General features: G+C 52.7%; 1 protein-coding gene across 2 annotated transcripts in view; it reads right to left on the bottom strand.

Moving 5' to 3' along the window:
• Positions 1 to 26,559, bottom strand: part of MGAT5B (alpha-1,6-mannosylglycoprotein 6-beta-N-acetylglucosaminyltransferase B) — a 59,759-nt gene extending 33,200 nt beyond the window's left edge. For both annotated transcript variants that reach the window (XM_027886106.1, XM_027886107.1), the window contains exons 1-3: positions 26,335 to 26,559; positions 19,921 to 20,033; positions 5,608 to 5,752 (exon numbers count right to left, since the gene is read on the bottom strand). In XM_027886106.1, coding sequence (XP_027741907.1) covers positions 5,608 to 5,752; positions 19,921 to 20,033; positions 26,335 to 26,402 — 326 coding nt within the window. In that variant the 5' untranslated portion in view covers positions 26,403 to 26,559. The remainder of the gene's footprint in view (positions 1 to 5,607; positions 5,753 to 19,920; positions 20,034 to 26,334) is intronic.
• Positions 26,560 to 26,991: the final 432 nt, after the last annotated feature.

Genomic DNA, 26,991 nt, shown 5'->3' with positions numbered 1-26,991 from the left:
CTTCACAGGTAGCTCCAGCCAGTCAGCTGGATGAAAAATTAAAAGTGAAATTAAAATATTTGTAAAAAGTCAGAGAAAAGTGTTGGTTTCCAGTGTAATTTCTGGGGTCTCTGTATAATGCAATGTTTTCCAGCTCAGGGCTGAGTTAAACAGCTCCATTTCCCCTCCACAAACACCTGAAAAAGGACCTGAGTTCACTCTGGCCATGTTTGTGCTCACAGGGAAAATATCCCAGAGAAGCGGATTTGGGATGGGAGCATTCCTTGGAAACTCATTTAAAGCAAATACCAGATGATGCATAGGCAGAGCCCTGGCTGAACTGCTCCAACACCAAGTTCCATAATAAATCACTTAATAAATACCAGAGCGTTTAACTCACTGAAGTACTTCCATTTATTCTCATTTCAGCTGATTGTGGGTGATGTTTCTCACACAAATACTTTCTCAGAGAACCAGACCAGAGCTAACCCAAAGCCCACAGCTGCACATCCCAGGGGAGGACACTGACATTCTAGAGAGCTGGCAATAAATTCTGTGGAAAAAAAATGATGAAAACCAACTTTCCAAGCAAACCCTGCAGCTCAACAACACAGAGAGAAATCGTCAGCAAAAGTATAACCAATATAATTAGCTAAAATATTTTATGAATGTTACAAAGTGATCACAGATCCTTCCCAGGTAGAACACAAAGCTGAAGCCACAAGCCCAAATCTTCGTTTTCCTTCTGACTCCCAGAGCAGAACCAAACTGAACCACGTGCCTGGACAACAGTGAGTTTATTTGTGGGAATACAAGGGATCATGAAAAGGAGAGTTAAGGGATTGTCACTTTGTTGGGACATAAATCAGATGTATTTATCTACAGGTTTGAGTAGCCTGATGCAGGCTGTGAGAAACCACCTCCAGTGACCTGGGAAGGCATTGCCAGCCTCACAGTCTTGACTAAAAGGGACATGCCCAAAAGTCAGACCAAACCCACTAGTTTTGATCACCATCCCTGGGCAAGACACAGCCCTCAGCCTCACATCTCCTTTGCCAGCTGTTTCGTGGTCACGCTCTGTTTAATTTTAGCAGGGTTATTTTGGCAGCCTGTGTTTCCACTGTCAGCACTGCAGCCTCCCCAGACACCCCCCTCCATCATGTCCATGCCCCATAGCTGGGAAACCCCCAAGCTCATCCCTCTGGAGGGGGCTGTTTGCTCCCAGGTGCTCTGAGATCAGGGACATCTGAGGGAAGGTTGATGGGATCTGGTTTTCCTTGTAGGGTAAAGCAGACACAGCCTGGGAAAAGGCACAGAGGTGCCACACTGCTCCCCACCCCACACCACCAGTCCCTCAGCACTGTCCTGATGTCCTCTCCCGACCCTGATGGGGACCCCAGACCCTCAGTGACCCCCTGAGCTGTGCCCATCCCCTCCAAGCTAACACTGAAACCATCCAGGACAAGGCTGGAGTCGCCCTCAGGAGCTGGAAAGAAACAACTCACAGCCTCTGCCAGGATGAAATAGGTTGTGGAACCTGTGAGGAAAGCAAGTGCCAGGGTGGATGGCTCCTGTCTCCTGATGCACCCTTGATGCTGTTCCTGTAGGTAAGCTCTGCTCAGCAGAACAAACACCCAGCAAAGCTGGACCTTCATCACAGGACAGCTCTCACTTTTCTCATGGGCTGCTCCAAACAGCTTTCACACCCTGCAGCACCACCTCCCCTTGCCAGTGCCCTCACTGAGCCCCACAGTGCACTGAAAAGATGGGGAGAAGATGCACAGGGGGGTCTAAGACCACTCTAGGCTCACTTGGGTAGCCAGAGATCATGGCATTTGGCAGTGATTTCACTCCAGCCAGCTTACCAATGGCAACAATTCAGGAATTAATAGAGCCAGGCTGGCACGATGCAGGAACATCATCCATTTAGTGTCATATTGCAAGACTTTTAATTACTGGGGGAATATGGAGCCATGTAATGATTACAAGAACAAATACTTAAAGTGTGTGGAAATTAGCTGAGCCTCAGCAGTAATTAAGCTTGAAGATTAATCAGTCGTTAGCAAATAACACCCTTTGCAGGCTAACCACTATATGGGGAAGAGGGACGACCAGGGATGGCAGCGCTGCAGACCTCAGCCTTTCCCTCTGCCACATCCTTGTGGGATGAGGCGGGCAGGGGCAGCCCAACTCTTGGAAAAGGGCTTCTCTGAGCCCCAACACTGTCAGGTTCTGGTGCCAGCTGGGATCAGCCACTTCAGACCCCCTGCTCGCCTTCCTCCCTCCCAAGCACCTTCCACTGAGAGATCAACACTTCCACTGCAAACTAATATTTCCCTTGCCCAGTAAACAGCTCTCCAGGAGGCTTCCATAAGTACTCCTAATTTCCTTCCCCTCTGATGATTTACGAGGGTTGCATTCAATTAACAGCAGTATTGATTTTTCTGCAGCTGACTGGCAGGCTGCTCACCCTCGTTAGGGAATCCATCGCTTCCCTTCCCAGCACGGGCAGGGTGCAGGCAGGATGCAGGCAGGATGCAGGCAGCAGGAAGCCCAGGCAGGGCTGGAGAAGGGATCCAGCAACACCCGGGGCTCACAGGTGCAGCCTGAGTCCTTATCCCAGCCTGACATCCCACAGATCCCTGGGGCGGCTCTTCAAAGGAGGATGTTGGACATTTGGGTTTTCCGAGGGTTTTATCTGAAGCGTTTCAAGAGGCTGGTGGGCACCTGTGTGGTTGGTGTTCAATCAGACAGCCCCCCACGGAACAAGAAAGCTCTTAGAGCAACACGTGAAGCTGCCTGCCCTGGCAGCTGGGAGGTTTTCCGAGGAAGGTCATTAATTCCACCCTGTATATTTAAATTCCTCCTTGCGCTTTCCAAGGGGTAAAGCCACCCCAGCCCTCTGCTGGAGTGGTTACAGCGCTCAGAGACTGCTCCACAAAGCCCACCAAAGCCTTCACCTCCTTCCTCTCAGCCAGGGCTCTGCAAAACCAAGCCCTTCCGATTTTGTCGGAGATCCAGCACTAAGCAGGGGAGCGCTTTGTAAAAACAAGAATTAATCCACTTTTGGGCAAGTGGAACCACAAAGCCCCCGCTGGCGGCTTTGCTGAGCGGGAAGGACACGAAGGCGGCCCCCGTGCAAACCAGAGAGGCTTTGAAGACTAAAATCCCTTTGAAATTAGCACCCTTTAATTGTATTATCTTTCGCTGACAGCTTCAAGTCGGTCACTGGTGATCAAAGAGACAGAGAGAGGGGAGGGAAGGAAAGAAGCCCTGGGTGGAATCCCGAGGTCCTAATGACGAACAGCACCCCGGCATCTCCGTGGGGCTGATCGGGGCCCAGGAGGCGCTGCTCAGTCCCAGGGTGGTTGGAGGTGCCCATTCCTCCTCAGCAGAGGGGATCTCCAGGTTACCCCCAAAGGAACAGGGACCTCAGCACCCCCATTCCACAGGGTCTCAGCCCAGGTTTTGCACCAGACGCTATTTGATTCCCCCCAGGATGCTCCACTCAGCTCTGGAGAGCATCCAGCAGGGTCAGCATGGAGCCAGGCTCTGCTCAGAGCAGGCTGGCAGACAGGGTGTATTGGCTCTACACCCTTTCAGCTGCCCCAGGTACCCTGCAAAGGGTGGCAGGGGCTGGGACAAGCCAAGAAAGGACATTAAGGACGAGGGAGCAGGAGCGGTAGCAGAGATGGATCCGCTCAAACCCAGCAAAGCTGTAACACTTCCAACACATCTCCTCCAAGCACAGACCAACACAGGGCTGCAGGGAAGGAGGGAAGTGCTTGGGAAAGGCTTCACAAGTGTTTGCAAATGCTGCCAGTGCTTTACAGACCGTCACAGCAAGAACCCACCCACAAGAAATCCCATCTCGGTTGTTGCTTCCCCTGGAGATGCTCTGCCCCATGACCAGAACCTGATCTTCAGAGGCCATGGGAGGAAAAAGGGAGGTGACAGTTCTGTTCAGATGCAGGATCGAGTGAAGGGACCTGAATTCAACTGACTTATAAGAAGCAAAACGTGATTTATAAAAAACAAAAAGTGAGTAACTGATTTCTGATTTTCTATACCTGAAAACCAAGACGTGTTAATCTCAACTGCTTAGGCCCATCTGAGCACACACACAAAGCTCGAGGCTGTTTTGATGTGGGTCCATAAGCTCCCACCCTCTCTGCTCTCCCTAAGTGATGGCCTTGGAGTCACCAGCCACACAGCAGATCTGAAACACCAAAACCCCCCCTGCCAACAACTGCTGCCAGTCCTCACAAATGCTTTTAAGTTTATCTTTTGGCTGCTGATGTACAGAAATTACCACCACCTGAAGTTACTGCTTCTTTTTAACACAAGACTGGCCAAGAAAAACATCAGATGCGAGCAAGCACCTCGCAGTGGCTGCTGCAATAGCCCCGGCCATTCCTCTCCGGGATTACTGGTGATCTCGTACACTTGGGCACCAGCCAGACTCATAATGACAAAATCCCCAGTGCCTGCCATTACCAAGGTAAATCATGGTTTTTTTCCAGTGGCTGCAATGATGCTACATAAAAGGCAAGCCCAGGCGCTCCACGGCCGCCTGTGCAGCTCTAACTCAGGTGTGCAGGCAGCGTGGCAGAGCTCAGCCCCTAATTACAGGCTCACTTACTCTATTTTCCACTGCAGGCGCAGAAGAGACTCGTGAGGAAAGCGAGGGAGAGAAACGGAAATGGTGATGGGGAAAGGGAGGCACGGGAAGCCCCATGGACTGTGGAGCACAGAGATGGCAGGAGGTGGAGGTGGAAATGCCAGGTGGGAGCCTTTGGGATGCACCACAGCTCCTGCACTGGTGGCACGTAACAGAGGGCAGCAGTGACCACTGCACGTCACATCCCCGCCATCCAGCTCTCATGTGTCACCTGTGACTCCACCTGAACAAAACCCACTCTGGTGTCTCTTCCACACACTGCAGTCTGTCCCCAGTGCTGCCCACCTTAGTTTTTTTCATTTCTGCTCCACTGCCCTTCCAGTCACCATCTTTGCAGGTCTTGGCATGACACTCAAATTAGTATCAATAAATGTTTAAAGGCTCCCAAAGCACGGGGAAATGACTCTTTAGCAAACTAGCACGTCACAACAGGAAGGTCTGGTGGCATCTCTTAAGCTGCTGGCTGAGATGTGTGTCATGGGGAGCCAGGGCACTATTATAAGCCCTTCTGCACATTTTAATCCTAGTTCAACTCCAAGGCTAAACATCTCAGCCCTGGACTTCAAGTAACAATCAGTTCCACAGCTGCCTGAGGGTATGGACACAAATAAAGTGTCCTGAGCTCACTCTGGATTTAATGACAGAGGGAACAGAGCCCATGTAGCAGGTGCTGCTCCAACCCTGAGCGAGTCCCACCTCCAGCTCCATCACAGCACAGCACCCTCCCACACTGCAACACCAGCAGCCAGGACAGATGCTTCAAGAAACCTCAAAAAAATCACTGTAAATTGAGAAATCCCAAAGGAAAAGGGTTCCAGGAGTAGCAAACAACAAGACCACACAAGATCAACCCCTTGTCCCGGTGGGCTCTGCCCTCCGCACACAACAGCTCAGCACACTGGGGTGTTTTGCTCCACAGGGTCTGCACGGGGCATCGGCCAACTGACCTGTCCAGAGGGAATCGTGCCTCATCCCCTTTGTGGAAGTCAGTGCTATTCTCCAGCCTGGCCAGGATGTCCATCCTCTTCATCAGCATCTCCAGCATGTCGCTCATCCTCCGCAGCAGCCCTCGGGACTCCAGCGTGCCCATCACTGCAGGCACACAAAGAGCAAGCAAGACACGGTCACTGTTGGGCACTGCTGTGTCCCACCCAGAAAACCCCCCTCCCCACAGCTTCAGCTCCATAGCTGCCCAGGGTCTTGTGCTCCCCAGCCCCACAGGTGGGCTCGGTGGTGCATGGAGCATATCAGTGCTCTGCTGTCTCCAGTTTCCCTTCCCTGGCTCTGCCAACAGACCCACAGCCCATCATCCGCCCAAGCAGGGTGAATATCCCTGTCTGTGCCCAAAGCCAGCTCCTGAGAGCCAGCAGTTATACTAGCCCCAGACACAGCCTGTTCACTGGCCTCTCCAGGTATGAACTCCTGAATTATCCAGCCTGTCCCGAGGGGTTATGATAAACTAACTTTATTCCCAAGCACTAACCAAACAACCTTTCATTTTGCACTTCTATTTTCCACTCTCCAAGACCCCACCTAGCCCAGCATCCTGCCTTTGACAGCAGCCTGCAGGGGATGCTTAAGGAAAAGCATGGGAAACTGAGCAAATAGGTGGTCATCCCCCAACACATCCTCTCAGCAGCACCGGATTTTCCTGTTACAGAGAAGAATTTATTTCCTACCCAAATCTGCTGTGGGCTGGGTGGTCCAGCACTGGAAATAGCTCTGTCTCAAACACTGCATCTCAGCAAACCCAATTTCCCCCCCCCCCCCCAAGCAGAAGAGGCCCCCAGTTCCCAGCCCCATTTCCCACTCTGGGTCCTGTGGGTTTGCATGGCACTGACCTGCTGCTGCATTGAAAGCATTGGGGACACACAGGAGCCCCTGGCTCCCAGTTTGATTTGCCATCTAGTGACAGGCAGCCTGAGCCTGGAGCCAGGGAACGGAAAATAAAGCTCCTGTTTCATCTCAGAGCGGCTCATTTCACGTTGGTAATAACTTAATCAGTGCATAATCCCCTGAACCTCTCCCGTTTAGCTTATCTCCACCGTGCCACTCACATGTGCTTTTCAAGAGGCAGCACATATTTAATTTAGGGAGCAGCAGGAGCCGGGCGGGCAGCGCTGGGAAGGCGAGCGCCTGCTGGACACCCTGGGTGGCTATCAGGTGACTATCAGCACCGAGGAACACCTCCTGCATCCCCCAACAGAGGCACCACCAGTCTCGCAGAGCCAGAGTGTGGCTGTGCTGGCGCATCCCTGGGATCCCCCACCCTGGCACAGCCCCACGCACCCAGCTCAGGCGGTGGGATGGGCACCCCCACGGCATCGTGTGCCCTGGCATGGGTTTCTCCTCATCACAGGAGCTGACTCAAGCTGCTGAGAACATCAAATAGCACAAAGGCCTGAGTGGTTTGGGTGTGGGATGAGAGCGGTGTATGGCTGTGGAAGGATCCAGCTGCTGCAGAGCCCCAGCTCCATCTCCATCCCTATTCCCCCAGTAATTCACCCACTAACTCCAGCTCCAGATGCTGTAGTGCTGGAGCCGGGGGTTGGTTTCCAGCTCTGATGGAAGAAGGCTGCACTGGCACTGCAGCTGAACGGGGGGCTCCAGCACCCACACAGCCTGGCTCTCCCCCCTGCGGGCGCTGGGAAAGCGTCGGATCAATCATCGCGGCCGTGTCGCCGCCGGACACACGGCACGCGAGCACAGGCTTAGGAGCCAACCCTTAACCCCCTCCAAGCAGCTGACACCGGGCCAGCCAGACCTTGCCAAGGGCTGCCTCCCATGCTTGGCTGAGATTATCAGTGACACGTTGTTCTTCCTGACACTGTCTAACCAAACGGCAGAAACGCGGAGAGCAAAAGCAATTCCTCAAAAAAATAAAAAACAAACAAACAAACACCACCACCATTCATGGAGACCGAAACTGGGCTCTTCCCCAAACATCCCTGCAGTCCCATGGCAAGAAGTCGGTGGCCTCTACTTGAATTGGTGGGTGCCCACACCTCCCTAGGTGGCTCTGGGAATGCAGGAGCCACCTTTGTCTATCTCACAAGGAAGGTCTCCCAGTCCCCTGGGTGAGATCCGAGTCACAGCCTGTCCCACTGAAGAGGAGCAGCACTAATGAACTTGCAATTAAAAGATGCTATGGGGGGAAAAGCACGGAAACTTGGGAGACTCTGGAGCTCCATTTTGACAGAAGCCACCCCAAACACAGCTGAGCAAATTAGGCAAAGGCACAGCCAAGGAAAATAGAAAAGCTCCAGGACGAGCTTCGGTCAGAAAATCCACATTACTTATTTGCTCACAGACTGAACCTACTCCAGTGACATCCCTCCCACAGCCAGGCTGTGCTCATGGATAGCAGCTCCCAGCACCCTCTGCCCACCCCAGGACTGACCACCCCCCAAATGGGGATTTCCACTCAGAATTTGCTCCTGCTCTGACATCCCAGCATGGCCAGCATGACCATGAGACCTTGAACTCAGTTTCTGAGTGACACAGAGATTGCTCATCCTTCTTGGATTCTCCTGTGCCAGTGGGTGAAGCTGGAGGTCAGGAAAGGGACCTGACACAACACAACCATCAGGTTTCCATGGACAGAGCAGTACCCCTGGCCCAAGGATTTGGATCCCAGCTTGTGGTGGGGGGATCAGGCTGTGATGGTTTGCTGGAGAACACAAGGATCATGCCTGGGAAGGCAATGGAGATGACCAAGAGCTGCTTTAGCAGCTCAGACTGAGCTGTCACCCCAATCTGTAGGCAGGCTGCATTTTGTGAGTCACAGAGGCCTGTTTAGTGGTGCAGCTCATTTCAATTTTGAATGGCTGCTCTAAAAGCTTGGGCAGAGCTGGTCCCTGCAGAAGAGACCTGGAGGGTCCTGAGGGGTTTGGGATGGGTTCCAGGAGCCTCTCCAGCCCTGCCAAGGGAGCCCAATCCTGGCCTGGGCAGGGGGACAGGGAAACTGAGGCACGGAGTTAACATTTCTAGCAGGCAGCACAGAACTGATGTCTGTGCCAGGCACCCCAGGGTGCTCAGTGCCAAGTCCCCACTGCCCAGATTAAGCTCCCCAGGGATCACCAGGGGATGAAGATGGAGATTTCCTGCTGCTCAGGCCACATCCACACTCCAGGCAAAGATGCCTGCTCCTAGTCCTCACCACAGAAGCACAGCTAACAAGATAGTTCTGCTCCCAAATCGCTAATGAGGAACAAGGATATTCCCACTGGGGAACAAAACCATTTCCCCTGGGATCCCAGAGAAGCCAGCAGCAAGCCTGGCCCCCCCAGTTCTCCCACTGGCTTCCCTGAGATTTCCCTTCATGTCACTGCCACCATCCAATTTCCCAGCTGGTTTCGAGCGATTCCAGGATGCTTTTCAACAGCAAAGCTCTGAGCTTGGCTGTCAACAGTGAGACGAGATATTCCTTCTCCAATAAAGAAATTAAAAAAAACCCCAACCAAATCCTAAAGTAAAAATAGTAATAATAAAAAAAAAAAAATCAAAAAAAAAATCCCAGCCTTCCCTGCGTTATCTTTCGGGGCACCCTGCCAGAAAAGCAGAGCTGTGGAGGGGCACATCCCCCCTCAGCCCTCCCCTGGCATCGGCACTTGGAGATGAAGTCGAAGCTTTCCCTCATCAACACCCCTCTCTTTCTGTTCCTGGTTTTTGTTGATGTTGTTGTTGTTGTTCCAGCAGCTTAAGGAGGCTAACAACGACCTGACATTTTTTGGCAATGATTATTACATCTCTTGGAAAGTGTGTCTCATTAAAAAGCAAAAGAAAGGAGGAAAAGTGCTGAAGCGACCCTTTTAAAAATGCAAGAGCCAGGATTAATTTGTTAACCTGCAGCAGAGAGCCAGACACCTGCCAAAGGGCTGCTCAGCTGCCTGAGCCATCGATGGGGATTCAGAGGATGGAAAACAAGCCCAGCCAGGACCCCCAGCTTCTCCCTGAAGCCAGGGATGAAGATCCCCAAAGAGACTTCCAAACAGCACTGCAGGCAGCCAGGATAAACCCAAACCTGACTCAACAGCACGAAACCCCAGCAACACAGTCCTGCAAACCACTTCCTTTAACCAAGTTGCTAATTACTAAGGAGAAATATTCTAATTTCCCTTGATAATCAGCAACGATGGGAAAGAAAATTCAAGTAAACCCGATCGACAGATTAATTGGAGTTTGCTAAAGTGTGACAGGGTTTTGACAGTTTTCCTGAGTGGCAGCCACGCTTTCAAGGCAATCACTGAACTGACAGAGGTTTTCATAGCAGCACTAGGAAATAATGATTGCAATCAATCATATCTTACCGGATTTCATGAGACATGCTGGTAAACACAGCAGAGGGAGGAGAATAATTTATGGTGCTTCAGAAGAGCATACAGCTAAGTAATTGGATGAAATCAGGGGAAAAAAGGAAAGCATCCCCTAAGGGTGATGTCTTGTGGAAAAAGGAATAGTATCTCTGAAACCAGTGGAATAGTCAACAGCCAATATGCTCAAATTTGGATGGGTTGAAACCCAAGGGAATTCACTAATGATGCACTTCTCTTTAAAATACCTTCTTGGAGTGAACACAGCCACGGGCAGGCATCACCCCCCTGCCACTACCTGCCACTGGAACCTCCAGGAACGGGAGCTAGGATGAGTGTGCAGGGGAGTTTTGCTGCATGTGCTGACCTGAATGTGAGGGTGAATTCAGTTCAATGCCAGATGCCTCAAGGATTCAATGACCCTTGCGGGTCCCTTCCAACTCAGGACATTCTGGGATTCTGGTGTTCCTTTACCAACCCTGCTGGGTCTGGGGTCTCCTTCCTCCATCAGGGCAGCCCTTCAGCTGTGGGACCCCCCAAGCTGAGCCTGAAGAAGGAGCTCCTGATGCTTCTCTACCCCAAGTAGCTCCTGCTGTTCCAGCATCTGAAATGAAAAGCCTGTAGGAGCAGCCTGCAGCTCCATCTCCACCCAAACACTTCCTATTTCCATACAAATAAGAAAAGGCACAAAGCTGAGCAATACAAACAGACACTTACACTCCCAGCTAGGAGCGTTTCACTGCTGCAAAGGAGAGCACAGGGCTGTTTCCCCCAGCTTTTACTACTTCTTACCTCCCCACACACACCAGACACCTGGAGTTGCCTCTGGGACATGGGGACAGTCCCACAGGATCATCTCCTCCTTTCCCCAGCAGCCCCAGGAGATGGGCTGGGGGACCTGTGGAAGAGGAGATGAACACACACAACCCCAGCACAAGCTGCAGCTCAGCTTTCATTTAATATTTTTCTTAGCCCATCTTTTTTCCTCCTTTTCATCCCAATCCTTGAACTTTCTCTTTTTAAAAAAGTATCAGCAGGGAATTTTTAGTTGCTTCTCCATTGCCAGCCAGCACTATTTTAAACTGCATTTTAAGCTTTTCTGCAGTGCTTCAAACACCTCACACCGCAGGAGAGGCTTCCAAATTACAAGATTAACATCGATTTTAAATTGCTTCCTAAAACACAGGGGCTCCAGCACAGGGATGGATCAAGGGCAGCTGCTGGAGCAAAGCCCAGAGGACACGGGAGCTCCTGGGGCACAGCTGGACCCCACACTGGGCTGGATGCTGTTGGCAACACTAGAGAGGCAAAACCAGACCCTGGTTTTGCACCTGGGACCCCCAATTCCAGGTGAGGAGCAGCACACACACAGGACAGGGACCAGCTTTCCTTTGGGTTCTTGGTCTTTACAAGACAGGCTTCTCTACAAGGGCATCAGCACTGACTCAACTGGTTCTTCTCCTAACACCCCATTGCTGATCCAGAGAAAACTGCTATCAGGAGCCAATGCCTCAAGAATTGCACAAAGGAAGGATTTGAACCAGCATTTGCACACACCAAAAGCAGCCAGAGGAAGGTTTCAGGAAGCTTAGCACCAGCATCACTCCTCCAGCTCTGCACATCCAGCACTCAAGCCCACAGCTGCATTTACAGCTGTCCCAAAAAACTTCTGCTTCAGGAACAGCAGAACTCACTCATTTAACATTTCCAAAATGATTACCATTCCTCCTTCAGCCAAAAATACTGGCCAAACAGTGCTGGGCATCCTGCCACCCTGCTTCCAGGGGCTAATAAATCATCCCCTTCCTCCAAACCCATCCATCTCCACGGAGCCCAGTGGCTGGATCCCTCTGGCAGCAGCGCAGTGGGGCAGCAGCCCCAAGCAGAGCCCGTAGGACGAGCCTCAGCTAATCTCTGCTCGAGCTGAACCGAGCCCTGGACTCTCATTTAAGCCAGAGAAACAAATAAATCAATGGGAAAACCCAGCTTTTACAGAGGCTGCTATGGTTCCCACTGTGCTAGTTTTATTTCCTGAAGTACCTGCTGCCTCCCAGGCTCCAGATGAATTTTGATTTAGGAGTGAGAAGGGGTAATAAAAGCATAAAGAGCCATTAACATTCCTCCTGGCCATGGTGGGGTGTTTGCTCATCGTGCATTGATGAAAATGCCATTTGACTTCCTTATGAGCTATAGAAAATCAATTAATTGATTTAATCATTCCCTGGGAGTCGTTGCTTACGGAGATAACAGAGTGCCAGGGCAGCAGGATGCTGTTCCTGCCTCCTCCGATCTGGGGACAGCAGGGAAGGGGCCAGTGCACATCCCTGCACCGAGTTCTTCACCTCTGCTCCACCCAGACTCAGGAATTTACATTCCCATCTTCCAAGAGGTTTGGTGGCATGATTTTTTTCTTCTCTTTAAGCCTGCAGGCATCACATTCTGAGCAGCAATTCTACCAAACAGGCACTTCTTCAGTGAGAGAAACGTTCACGGGGTGGATTCAGTCTCAACCACTGAAACAGCAGCCTTGACACTTCTTTTTACCACCCCCCCAAATATGCATTTTGCTCACCCAGCATATTCCCACAGAAGTGGGCAGCAACCCCCGCAGATGCCTTTACTTTCCTTATTTTGACAGCAATCATTTCCCTGCCTGCAACAGCAATTTAGTAAGAGCAGTAAAGTTTAACATTTCCATTTGTAACTCCCTTCCCAAGCGTGGGCTGGGGGTGGGAGCACAGTGCACGTCCTGAGGGGGCACACCAGCAGCAGCAGGAGAGGACACTTTTAATCAACCCCCACTTTCTCCACCCAAACAAAACAACAGCTTGCCCCCCAAAAAATGCAGGTTAAGGACATCCCTGAGTTGGTCATGGGGGTGCAACCCCAGCACGGTAGAGCCAATGGCACTCACGAGTGCTGTGTTACCCACTTAAAAGAGCTCTTGGAGCAACCAAGCATCCAGCAGGAGCTGGCAAAAGGCAATGTTTGAGGCAGAAAGCCCTCACCCTGGGTTCTCCATTAACTCCCTTCTGCCCACCAATTCTTGGACAACAAGGACGAGGGAGAACAGTGCCAAGTGGCGGGAGCTGCCAGAGAGCTACCCCCACTTCCCCAGGAAAATCAAAAGTCCATCAGCCCCCCCAGCACAGCTGCTCACCAAGGAGATCCTCCCAGAACCAACCACCTCCACTTGGCACCAACCAGCCAACTTCTCGTAGCATCAGCTGCTCCAGCCTCCAAGGCAGCTTGGAGCGGCTTTGGAAGGGATGGATGCAGCGAGGCTGGAAACGAGCCCCAGGCACTGAAGAGCTGCCCAGCACACTCCTCCCCTTGGGTTCCCCCTGGCTGGCACCCACAGGAGACTCTAATCCAGCTCTGGATGCAGCAACAGAAGAATGAAGCACTGGGGATATGCAGGATCTGCGTGTCCCAGCTGGAGCCAAGGAGATGACACACACCCACTGACCCACACCCTCTCCACAGGGACCTGGGAAAATGGTCTGGATAAAGCCCCACAAGCACTGCAGGAAAAGGTGATCAGAGAGGGAAAACCCCTGCTGCCTTCAGAGAGAGTTTTGCACGAGCAAATTCTGGATTCAGATCCTGAGAGAAGCCTCATCCCCCTGCCTGGACCAGCATCCAGCGCCATCCGGCGAGACACGCTCCAGCATCCACTGATCCTGACAAGCTGCTTACCAGCCGCTGCAGCTACCCAGGGCTGATCAGCAGACAACATCAAAACATGACACAGGCAGCCCGGGAGAGGGTTATAACTCACTCAGGAAGAAACTGGGAATAATTAGCACCAAGTTTGCTGAGCAGAGCCTGCCCAGCTCCCTCCCTCCTCTGCTGATGCCCCCCATCACTGTCACTTGCTTACACGAGCCTTCACAACTGGTTCTCCTGCCACCTTTGCTGTGCATTAAAGCTTGCAAGATAAATTTATAACTCACACAGCTTTTGAAAGCAAAGGGAACACGAGCATCCCTGGAATTACACATCTGTGCACCGTGTCTCGGGGAAGGAGCGGTCGAAGCCCTCGCTCCTGGGTGCTCTCTCCGGCCAGGTCAGGTAAGAAAAGGGATTTTCAAAACCACAAAGCAACTTTTGGGTATTTTGCCCAACTCAAGCTCCTGCAAAAAGAAGTGTGTGCTCTGGAGAGAAGCAGACTGGGATCTGTCACAAGTGGCAGCGACTCAAGTTTGCAAATGGGTCCTGAAATTACCTTTCCCAAGAGAGAGGGAACTGGGATGGGAGGGTGAACACATCTGTGTTTTGCTTTAAAGCTCCTTCAGGCTGAGCAGCATCTCACTGCAGCCAGGACAGAGCCCAGCCAAGCTGTCCCCTCCTCTGCTGTCAACCCTCATGAAGAGAGGACACACAGCAGGTCAGGCTCATGGACACAGACCTCCTCCTCCTCCTCCTCTCCCAGCACAGCTGACTGTGAGGGAGGACAGGGAGTTTTTCAAGCTCACTCCGAGCACTGGCAAATCCAAGCTTGACCTTTCTGCATCTTCTGTGAGAACAAATGTCAACGTTACCTGGCCATGTTAACCCAGCTGGGTTGCTGCTAGAGCAGAAGGGAAAGCAGCAGAGACAGGAGCAGGAGCAAAGGACCCCTCTGAGGAGACCATGCAGGTTCTTACATTTCTGTTTGGCCTCTTTGCTCTGCTCCTCGGGGAGCAATTCAAGGGACTGAAATAACATGAGATCCTGTTGCTTCCCAGTGCTACAGCTCTGAGACAGTGAAGATGCCCTGCAAAACCCTGGGCAACTTTCAACATTATCTTTTTTGCAGCACAATTCCCACCCCTTCACCAACATCCCTGCTCTGGAGAGAAACAAAAGGCACAAACAACGAAGCACTCAGCTGTGCTGCACAGCCCTGAACAGTCTCCCTCTCACCTCTTCTGTGTTCACTGATGGAAGAAATCGCTTTAAGCAGGTGAGATTCCAGGAACTGGAGCAAGCATCAGCTGCAGGAGAGGCAGAGCACTCCAGTAGCTGGAATACAAGGAAGGGTGCTGGGTTTGTGGAGAACAGGGCAGGATTCCTGCCAGGTCACGTTAAACACCATTTCCAGCACAACATGCCTTGGCTGCTGTCTCTGGATCTCTCCTGATAGCCCAACATGGCAAACCAGAGCCACTCTGACAGCTCAAGGAAGCTGCAGTGCTGTTTCCTCCACAGCCTGCATGCAGGACAAGGCACTGCAAGCCAGTAAGGGGAACTTCCCTAACAGATTTTCTTCACAGCTTTTCCAGATGTTTTCCTGTTCCCTCAAAAGTGAACATGAATGCTCAATCTCAGAGGTTTTGCAGCAGAAGTTGTTCCCTGCTGCACTGGCCACCCCCAGACAGATTCCAGGTCAAGTTATCTTTGCCCTGCTGCAGAAAGTCCCAGTGGTGTAGGACTGGGAAACCCCCTGTCCCAGTCCACAAGCTGGTTATTATCCCATCAGGTTCCATATCCTGCAGCCCTGAGTAGATCAAACCCCGAAAGACATCTTGGCGACCTAGGAAAAGGTGCAACAGCCTTGCAGAGGATGTGCTTCACCCCTGCTTGTTTATATTTTCCAGTTTACGCTCTAAAATCAGCTCTCCACCACCCTTGTCCTTCCTTCATCCCATCCCCACAGATCCCTTTTCCAAGGCCGTTGAGGAAGCACAGTGCAGGAGCCCAGCTGTGGTCATTGACAGGAAAACAGCTGAAGATGCTGCTGGGAAGCTTGTTTTGGGGGTGGGAAAAGGCAGGTGCTGAGCTCTCAAGCTGAGAAGCAGGAAACACTTGAAAACAGGTTAGAAAGACAGTAAACACACAACTCCAGTCGCTCAGCAAACCATCACTTCCCAAAGGCATCGAGATTCAAGGACTTCAGCACGAGAGCTGCTGCAGTTCTCACAGACCCCAAACACTTCCATCTCTCAAAGCCCTTGTACCAAAGCACCACCAAGGTCAGCTGAAATTAAACCAGACCCCACCCCCCGGCAAGAATCAGAAGCCCAGCGGGAGGGCAGAGCTCAGTTCCAAACGATTCAGGATATCAGGACCCGTCCTACACATCCCCTGGGTCTGCAGCAAATCCCTCCAGCACCTCACACCCAACCAGACAGGAACCAACAGCAGGAGGAACCCAGAGGCTTTTCATTTTTTTGAACGAGCTACAGCCGTCCCAGGCAATATTCCAGCCTCATCTAATGGCGTTTTAACACTTAATAACCTATTTTCCTCTGCTAATCCCCTGCAGCAGCAAACTCCACCAGCAGGATGCACATCCCTACCAAATCCAGCCTGGGGCACGGCCACGGGCAGGGGGACCACTGCCAAATCATTCCTGGTTGCACTGCCAGCACCAGGATTACAGATTTTTCAGGATCAGCCCCCCACCCCTTAACTCTGGCAGTAAAACAACCCCAAGAAAGATGCGTGGGGAAAAAAATAAAAAAAAAAGAAACACCAAAACATCTTAAATTCTAAAGAGCAGGAGAGAAGAGGACACAAAAAACTCAATCTCTTGAGTCTAGAGCCCTTCCCAAAACATCTCCCACACTGAAAATTTATAGACCTATCTGTTCCCTTTTTTATCTACATCTTTGTTTGCAGAACAAATTCTCTCGGTGGCCATTTCAAAACAAAGGAACCTTTGTCTGTGTTTACTTGACAGCAGCGGATTAGGATAAAATAACTTGCATTTCAGAAGGCTTTTTTTATTTATTGTCAAGATGCAAAGCCTCTGCTGCATCGAATCACCAAGCAGAGAATCCATCTGAGGAATGATTTCTGGCACACACCGAGAAACTTGGCTTTTGGAGACAACTGCCAAGAAAGGGATTCACATACAAAAAATCAAATTTTAAATGGGATTAACTTTTGGACTGTGACATTATCCATTTCTCCTTTTCATGCTTCTGCCTCACATCTATCTTTATTTTGGTTATGATCGGCTGCTCGCGCAGCTCAGAAGCCAAGAAAGCTCTGGGCAAAGTGGGGGGATTTTCATGTTTCCCCTTGGATTGCAACACCTGAGGTTCAGGGTTGGGGTGGTCAGGACACCCAGGGAGAAATAGGAACAGCCCCAGCCTAAATTGGACCATGAGCTTTAGCATTTACCCACAACACAAAGGATCTCTTGCATGCAAATGATTTTTAAGCAAGTGATTTTTTGACACCTCCTGCTACTCTGCAGCCACCACCCCAACCCTGCAGGCACTGAAGCACAGGGGCAGCTTCCCCTGCACTGCTGAGCTTGGCAGGACACGTGGAAACAACAAGCAGCACAACCAGCCCTAAAAGCTGGGATCAGCCCCAGGAAGGACCACAGGACCTGACGCTCACCAGCCACAAGGCTACCCTGCTAAGGACACCAGCTCTGCTGGTAGAGCAGCCCACCTCAGAGTGGCTAGGAGAGGGTGCTGCCAGCTTCCCTGCAACATCCAGCAGCTAATGAATAATGCTCAGAAGGGCCCATAAACCCATTGCTTCCATGAGTCCAGGTGGAGCAGGGAACAGCAGCAAGGGTCAGGCTCCTTCCCCACAGAGACCCCAGTCCCAAGAGATACTCAAGCCTGGGCATAGCAAAAGTGAGGCCACACACCCAGGAATTCCTCCAAAGCCATCAGCCCTGAACCTGTCCAGGTTTGTGGGAATACCAGCCCGATTCCCACCACTCCCCACACCAAGGGCTGATCGGCCCAGCAAAATTAACCTGCTCCTCCGAGCTCACCCTCAGCCCAGCCCTTTGCATTTAACAGCCACAGTAACCACCAGGAATATTTCTTGGGTTTCCTTGGGATCCACAACACATGTTAATTAAATGCCAGTTTGTTATTAAAACAGACCTTTTGAGATTTCACAGAGCTAATAAGCAGCATATCCATTTTTTCCCATCCCCCTGACTTCGATGTGCATTCCCACCCTCCTCCATGTGATCTCCACACCCCCCTGTGGGACAGCCAGTCCCTATGTACCAGTGTCACAGGAAAGGCTGAAACTGGTATTAAAGAGCTGGAACAAAACCTTTCAGGTTGCACCTGCCAAGTCCTGGGGACAAAGAATATAACCCTCCTCCAATTTGGCATCCTTCCTCCAGAGACAGGAGAGAGGATGCTTTGTGTTCAAAAACAGTGTGTGAGACCATGAATGAGCCATATCTTCCCCAATGAGAAACACAGCAACAGCCAAATGTGCAGCAATTTATCTGGAAGCAATAATTTGCTTGGCAAATCCACAGAATAAAGGAAAAAAACCTGGGTTTACATTGAATTTTTGAGCTTTCTAACAAAGCGGGACTTGCCTTAGCCAGATAGAAACCTAAGAGACCAAAACCTTGAAAAATCAGAGGACCTAAATCATGATTTATTTCTTTTCTTCTTTAAATGAGACCAACCAGGTGTTACCAGAAGCAACATTCGACCTGCACCAACTCAGAGCAAAGCAGCTTCTCCCCCGACCAGCCAGGCTGGTGCTCACAGCCCTCAGCGGAGCTGAAGGGGCTCGGTGCAAGAAGGTGAACCCATTTACACACCTTGATTCAACCACCTGAAGCAGGAAGCCTGAAGAACTCAAAGGTGAGAGCCTGAAAAAGGAGGTTTGTTGTGATCCAGCTCCAGCACCGTGCTGACATTGTACCCATGAACGAGACAAAGGAAAGATGGAATCAGTGCACTCAAAGGTCTGGGTTAAATTGATGACAAGAATAAAGATGGGGAAACTACTCCACTCCAAGGCGTTTAGAAAGGGGATAAAGAGATGAATCACTGTCTTTTTGTCACCATTTCACTCCAACTTTAAGGTCCTCTGGGGTGACACCAGTTGCTTCTGCAGGTATCTCTTTGCAGCACAACCTGTGCCTCGTCTCAGCTATGCTGGCCCCACAGTTAATCAGGCCCTCTTTGCCTTTCTTCGAGTTCTCTGCAAGCTCCTTGGGGACACTGGAGCTCTCCTGGGAGAGGGAGCAGCTGTAACAGTGACACCTTTAATTTCAAACTCAGGAATCTTTGCAGGATGCTGCTCCTGAAAAGCCAGCCCTGGAAAAGGGGGTGGTCGGGGGGGCTTCTACTCCTGTAAGGAAGCAATTAGCACTTCTTCCAGCACCAAAAGGAAAGGATTTAATGTCCCAAAATCACATTCCAGGTGAGGCTGTGGAGCTCAGATCCCTCCATGCTTTTGGTACAGAGGAAGAGAAGACCGTGGTGGCCTAACCAAGCCTGTCTCACCCTGCTCAGTGGAGTTCAAGCTGGGAATTTCCCTCTGAGCAGTTCAGCCGACTGGAATCGCAGAGGAAAAGTCAGGGGGAAGCTCAATTGCTGGCAGCAGCGTCCTCCCAGAGCAAGGGCAGGACATGACGCTCCCACCACAGAAGCTGTCTGCTGAGCTGACTTCATGCCTCGCCAAAAGAGATGTTTTAAAAAACGAAACAGAACACACACTTGCTAAAAATTGGATTATTCTCTTCTATGTTTCAGCAGATCCACAAAACCACAAAGGCCTTTTCATTTTCCCTTCCCTAAGAAAATTTCCACTCCCTGCAGACCAAAACTGCTCAAAACCACTGACCCATCCGAGCACCTGAGCCAAATCCTCCACGTGCCAGACCAGGTGCAGCCCATGCAACCCACACTGCTGCCAGCTGAAGGTCTAATCCCACTGCTTCCCCATCCCTCTGCTGCGAGCCAGGGTCGGTACCCACACTCCAGCACTTGTCCCCACTGTGTCACACCTCTGGATGTGAACACAGCCAGGTTTTGGACACGTGGCTGCAAAGTGCCCCACACCGTGGCAAGAAGGGCCAACAGGACCTTGAGCCATCCTGACGTTCCCGAAACGGGCCAGGAGAGACCTGTGGGAATGGAGGATTCAAGCACCATCCTCCTGCATCCTTGGCACCAGGCACATGAGGGTCACGGAGCACCCCACGGGACAGGATGGACATGGAGCTGCGCTTACCTTCGTTCCGGATGGTGAAGGGCGAGTCCCCCAGGCGTTTGGCTGAGAACTGCCCTCCCAGAGAAGTCATCAGGAAGCACAGGGTAAAAAATCCAATGCCCAGCACGAAAATCCTGCGGGAGAGAAAGCAGAGCTGGAGGTGGGATGAGAAACCAGCTCACTCCTGGAGCAGCTCCACCACCCTCCACCCCTGGGGTAACCCCTCTGCACAGCAGCAGGAGCCACTTCGTTTTGAGGTGTCTGGGACCATCCCAACTTCCCAACTGCTCCATCCCCATGGGTCACTCCATTCAGCACAGGCAAGGAGTATCTCTGCAGCCCCAGTCCCACGAAAGCACACCAGCACCTCACCCCAACCACAGCCAGACCCAAACGGGCTTTCCAAGAGCCCCAGGGGGCTTCTGCCCAAACCGGGCACTGAGCAGGCAGGTTTTGCCTGAGAACACCCTCCAAAATCCCTGCAGCCTGCCCTGACAGGCAGGCCCTGAAGGGGGAGTGAAGGAAGCTGAGCCAGACCACAACTGTCCCCACGATGCTCCACTAGATCCAGCCCTACAACCTCAATTGCAGGAACCACTACAATGAACAATACCCATGGTTCTCCTGGGAGAGTCCAGAGTAAAGAAAGGCCTTGTACCTTCCCTTCCTCCCAAAGGATCTTCAAAAAAACCCAAAGAAAACACCTTTTTTTTTTTTCTTTAAGTAAGATCTTTTGTTGCTCTGTAACTAGGCCACCGGCATTCGCCATTGTGTCTGGCACGGTGTGTGCAGCACGGGCAGCCCTGAGCACAGGGGCACAAGGAGAGACCTGCACTGGCAGCACACACGTGGCCTGGGACTATCCCATCATTGCTTTGTTCATCCTGGCTGGCAGGAAAGCAGCTCCCACAGGGACACACTGGTCGGGATGTCACCCGAGCTCGCGGTCACCTCCAGCTGCACGAGGAGCAGGAGCTCTCAGCACCGCTCCTGCTCAGGCCAGTAACTTTTTGGAGAGTTAAAAGGCTGAAGGCAAGAGCTCTGTGCCAGCAGGAGGGTTCATTGTGCACCAGGGAGCATAAAGCAGAGCACACTGTGCCAAGGGATGGATGCCTGGCCTCCTTCCACTGCTCAGAGATGCTGCCGTCATCTCCGAGGCTCCGTGGAGGAGCAGGATCCTCCAGCAGACACACGGGAAAAGCCCTGGCAGAGCCACTGCCAGGTGCCATGTACAACAGCTCCCAGAGCCACGATGCACCAGGGATCTCAGCCACCAAACCCAGGGAAAAGTTCAAGAAGGCGAAGGAAGAAAGACATCTGCCAGGCAGCCTTGTGAAACAACAGCTTTGTCATCTGATAAAGAAATCACATGTGGGACAGGGAGCTGAGGAAGACCTTTGGGTGCCCACTGGTATTGCTTCCTCCCAGCATCCCTGAGCCAAAGGGAAGCAAACCACAGAGGACAGGAACCAGCAAGTCTCCTTTCAGCATTATCCACAGGGCTCGGGAGCTGTGCACACAGACCCACAGCACAGCCACCCAACACCCAAACCAGGCTTTCCAGAGAAAGGCTTGCAAAGGAGTCCCCCATCTAAGCACTACTACACGGTTAAAAGGCAGAGGATTAGGAACCTCTGAGCTACAATGCACCAGCATGGCAATTATCTGCTGCTGAAAAGGGCTAGCAAATAAAGTGACCTGCTTCAAAGCCCTTGTTAGCGGCAGGAGATGTTGTGGAGAGCTGAAGTACAGGGTCAAGCAGTTCAAGAAGGACTGGGCTTCCCGAGGGAGATCTACAGGAGGAGCTCCCAGGGCAGCTCCCTACTGTCCCAGAACAGCATTGCCAAGCTTTCCTTGCCTGGAAAAACTCCTGGGCAGGACATGGCACCTCCACAGGACCCCCTGAGCTCCCTACCTCCATCCCAGGAGCTCCCTACCTCCATCCCAGGAGCTCCTTACCTCCATCCCAGGAGCTCCCTACCTCCATCCCATCAGCTCCGACGCTGCTGTCGCACAGATAACACACACAGGTGAAAGTGGCAGTGCAAGAACAAAGGGTTTTCTCTCCCCACTCCGAGGAGGATCAGCCTCGCTCACAGCAGACAGGAACCTAACTCTAGTCCATCCCCTGCTCGCAGGGATCAGCCCTGCCCCATCCCCAGCAGATCAGGGGCACCTGGCCATGGGCTCTGGGGGAGCAGCACGGCGCAGCTCCCCACCCCCTTCTCACCTAATCAAGAGAAAAAGCAACACCCTGGGCTCGTCAGCATTAACAAGCTCTGACGACAGCACACTCAGCACCAGCACAAACACTCCCTGACAGCCAGGCCGGGAGATCTGACCCACCTGGGAGAGGGGATGCTCAAGTGCATCACTAAAACTGCCTGACACCCCTGTGCAAGGCACTCCAGGTCCCTTTCATTTCTGAATGAGCCTGCCCTGGAAGGGTGGAAAGCAGTTTAAACAAGCTACTTAAGTCTCTGCTAATCTGGACTCCCATCCCTAAAGGCCTGGCTGCAGGCATGGCTGGAGTGCCCTACAAGCAGTAACTAATGGAGCACAGCCATCCCCTCCCCAGCAGATGCTGATAAACCATCGAGCTGCAGCATCTGCACACAGAGATAACCACAGACCTCAGTCCCAATCCCAAAGCAGACCTCAGAGAAGGGTTTCCAGAGAGCTGTGGTCCAGCTCCAGCAGGGAGGTGATTGTGGAGGCAGCAGAGCATCCCTGATGCTGCAAAGCAACGTGGTGTCCCATAAATAGCTTGGAGAGGGGGTGATCTGGGGACATTAGTGCATCCCCACCATCACACCCTGTTCCCAGCCACACAGCGCAGTGCTGGGTCTGGAAAAGGCTCTCAGGAACACGATAGAGGGGTTTGCAGCACCCAGCTTGGCTTTGGAGGGCTGAATTTGTCCTCAGAGCAGCAGAGGGGGGCTATGGCACTTCCCTGGCAGGACAGGACAGCAGCATAGAGGAGAAGAAACAAGCTGAAGGAGATCAAAGCCCAGCAATGCCCTGAGACCGAGAGTCCTTCCAGGGAGCACATCATGGTACAAAACACACTCAAGGCCCGTCCTGCTGCCAGCTGCCCCCTCCCTCTAGGGACATTTTAACAAAGCATCACCTGATTAAATAGATCTGATCTTGTTCTTTGCTCTCACCCCTCCTATTGACAATATCTTCATCATTATGCAAGACCTTGTTTACGCTTTTTAATCTTCGTAATTATACTCTGGCAAGGAGTGGTGGTTAAACACCAAGCAGAAAGAAAGAGGGGAAGTGAAACAAAAGGGGGAGAAAACAAAAAGGGGAAGGGAAGAAAAAGGTATAAAGGTGCTCTACTACCTCCCTAGGAAACAAAACCTTTTTCATTTTGACTGGATTACAGAGAGAGTAGGAGAGATGCAAGATGCTTTCTCCCTAGAAAAAAAAAGGATAAGAGCCTAACTGGAATTGCTGTGTTTGGGAGAGAAGTGGATCCAGCCCAGCAGCAGCTCTTCAGGGAGCAGGGAGGATGCAGAGCTGGGCTCTCAGCCCAAGGACCCCATCTCTTTTACTTCTCCTGATCTTCTCCAGATGATTTAAAATGCTTGGCCGAGCCTTAACTGAGCAGACTCTACATGCAGAAAACAAATACCATGAAGTAGGTAAAACATACCAGTCCCCAGATATTCCAAATTGTCCAAAGGCACTGAGACCTCTGCCCCAAAATCAAGTCTGACTCCCTGAAGACTATGGAGGCTCCAATGAACAAGTAACATCTATCCTGCATGCTGGCCTTGCCTGTCATCCCACGTCACGTTTAATTCATCTCCCATGCACAGTTCTGGTGCCAAGTCCCTCTCCACATCCTCCCAAAACTGAAATGTTCACAGTTCTGGGTTCTGGCTTGGTGCCAGAAGAGAAGGAAGCCAAATTCCCTGAGCCTTTAGTGAAAATTGGAAGTGATGCCCCAGTCGTGGCAGATTTTGGCCCATGGAACTGAAAGCTGGATGTGGCCAGGAGGGTCTGAGCGCTGAGCTGGGAGGCAATAGGGGGGGAGAAGGCCAGCAGCACCCAGCAGGACGGGGCTGTGACACTGGGACTGTGTCCACAGTGCTGCATCACCCAGCTGGGACCCACAGGAAGAATATTGCACAGATGCACAGGGGAAAACAAGGGCTACAGAGAACAGGTAAGATCTTTTATCAGACAAGTTTTCAACACCCAAGTCTCTTAAGCCCAGAAGCTGAGCCACCATTCCTACCAGCAGCAGCAGTCAAGTTAATAAAAGATGATCCTTCTCCTGCAAACGTTTTTTGCTCAGAGCCCAACACCATCACAGCACTGCTGAACTGATGCTCAGCCGTGGGCATCGTCTTCCACAAAGGGGACCAGAGTGAACTCTCTTACTGATCAATGTTATATCAGATGGAAAGCCCAGCTTTGGTTTCCAGCTGGCAAACTTGCCTAAACTCCCCAAGTTCTACAGAGCCAAGAGCTGGGCAAGCTGGACCAGGGCTCCACAGAGAATTCGTGACTAAATCTGGCACCGTGAAACACGCACAGAGAAATGTGCTCTCTCTTCCCTTCCCCTTTGCTGCAGGAGCTCTCACAGCTCAGGGCTTTACATTGCTTTGCTAAGCATGTCTGGAGGGTGGTTAATGAAATGTTTTGGTGCAAAGGATCAGGTTTCCTGTTCGCTGTTTGACAACGGGCAGGGCCGCCAGGAGTCTACACCAGGCAGGGGATCGTACCCAGGGATTCCCTGGAGCAGCCAGGCTTTGCCCAGCCAGCAGCAAGGAACCAATTTACATCCTGACTGTCACAATCTACTCCCACTCCTGTAGGTGATCCACATCAGCTGAGAATGTGGGTGCTGATTTTAGGACAGGGGGTGCTGATTTGTGCCAGGAGCAGGGCAGTGCCAACACTTGCCCACACTGGGCTGGGAGCAGGGTGACACACGACTGTGGCATGGGAGGGTCACACTCACCATGACAGCAGCATGGAGGAGGTGCAGAGGTCCTGGACACTGTGGGACAGCTAAGAGAAGGTCCTGGGAATTTCTCCTCTTAAACAGGGAAAGCCTGATGGTTAACAAAGGCAGCCCTGCTGGTTCCCATGGAACCGATACTGGTCTGTACTGGTTTGAGAGTAGAAGCCAGCCCAGGGCACACAGACAGGACGGTGCAGGTCCTCCACACTGCTACAGACACCAAGGACCCTCCAGCCACCACAGACCTTTCATCCACACACATCTCATCTCCCTGATCAGCCTGTAACACACTCCCTGTGCTCCCCCACCCTGAGTCCAGGTCTCTGCTGAAGATGGGTTTCCCCTGCCCCAGGAGCGATGTCCAGGGCTCAGGGGACAGGGATGCTCAGGCCAGTCACTTCCTCATTATGGACTTCAAACCTAGTTAAGAAAGCAAACAACCAAGTGAAGAGCCCACAGCATGTGTGCCCTTCTCATCTCTCTCACAATCCTTCCCCACTCCACACTCAGAGCAAAGCTGAGCCGTGGGGACCCTCACGCCTCTGCCACCTCTTACTGACATCCCCTCGGCCAAGTTCTGCGGGATCCAGCAGCAGGAATCCCTCCAGGCAAGCACTGCAGAGCCAGGCAGCTCCCGGGCAAAGGCAGTCAGCACCTCCAGAGTGCAAGAGAGCGGCACAAGCACAGCCTGTCCTCCCTGCCAGCTCCGGGGGTAGCCTGGGCTAAGGAAAAAGGCAGCGACCAGATCCCTCCGGTGATCCCAGACCTTCAAACACAGCGGGGTGCGCCGGCAACCGCTGGGCTGGGATGATCCCACCTTGAGCTTCGTCCCATGGCACCATCCGCTCCGGGGGTTTTTGGTGCCTCTCCCCATAGAAAAACCAAGCAACTACGACCGTCTCCCATGTGTCTCCAGTCTGGGAGTAACCCAAGAGCATCTACAGCGAAGCAAGAAAGCTGAGAGGAGGGACTGGAGAGGGAAAGCGAATGCATGGAGGCAAACACGAGGAGTTACACCAAGGGGAAAAAAGCAATGGGTCGGTACGGGTGTGCTGGAGCCGGAGGGGTTCAGGTTTGGACATCGACCCCAGCCCCGCTGCCCGTTCAGGGTGGGTTTCAAAGTCATCATCGGCACCAGCGGGTTCAAACCAGAGGAACCGATTTTCCCCGAGCGCCAGCATCCCTGAGGACGGTACCAAAAAACCCAGCGGCGAACAGCGCGGTGATAACCCCATAGACACCGGCGGGAGGGGTGAAGCGGGGGCCGCAGGACCCCCAGGCTGACCCGCGGGCAAACCTGCCTGGATCCCTGCCATCCTCATTCCTCTGCACCCAACCCACACAGACACCCCCCGTCCAGCCACAGCCCCCCACGCTCCGCCACCCGCTTCCCACCCGCAGGAGCCGGGCGAGGCGGGAGCGAGGGAGAGAAGGAAACACGGCAACTTTACCTAAAGGGTCTCAAGGTGACGAGGCATCTTCTGACCATTATCTTCCCATCCGCGTTGACTGTGATCATCGTTCAAAGTTGCGGGGAGGGGGGGTTGGGGAGCGGCCCCCGCACCCCCCCGACACGCTCCGAGGGGCTCAGCGGGCGGAGCGCGGGGCTCCGCGGGGGCGCATGGCGGGGTGCGGGTGGGGGGCACCTCCCCGCCCGCCCTACCCCTGCCCCTGCCCGGCGCCGGCCGAGCCCATGGCCGGGCCGCTCCGCTCCGCGCAGCCCCGCGCAGCGGCTCCGCTCCGCCCCGCACCGCCCCGCACCGCCCCGCGGAGCCTCCGCCGAGCTCCGCGTGCCATCTAGCGGCAACCTGGCCCCGCGGAGGGGGTGCCCGGGCTGGGGGGTGCCCGGGGAGGGCGTGCGGCAGCCCCCCGAGGAGAGGGGATGGCGTTTTGGGGGGGGAGGATGGCCAGTTTTCCGCCGAGAGCGCGGTCGCATCCCGGTGCGGGGGACCCCCGGCGTGGGGACCTCGGGAGGTGGGGATGTCCCTTTTTGGCAAAATGGTGCAGAAATGCCACTCTCGCGGGTGCTGTTCGCTTTTGGGGACTTCAGGAGCAGGGCAAACCTCTTTTCTTAGTAACGGGGGGGTCTGGACTCTGGCTCTGACAGC

The sequence above is a fragment of the Empidonax traillii genome, unplaced genomic scaffold (genome assembly GCF_003031625.1).
Source record: "Empidonax traillii isolate 1590-97213 ecotype Southwest subspecies unplaced genomic scaffold, ASM303162v1 scaffold177:size1754471, whole genome shotgun sequence".
In the NCBI taxonomy this organism is placed as follows: domain Eukaryota; kingdom Metazoa; phylum Chordata; class Aves; order Passeriformes; family Tyrannidae; genus Empidonax; species Empidonax traillii.
The sequence above is the reverse complement of the archived record's forward strand: the minus strand, read 5'-3'. Positions and strand labels throughout refer to the sequence as shown.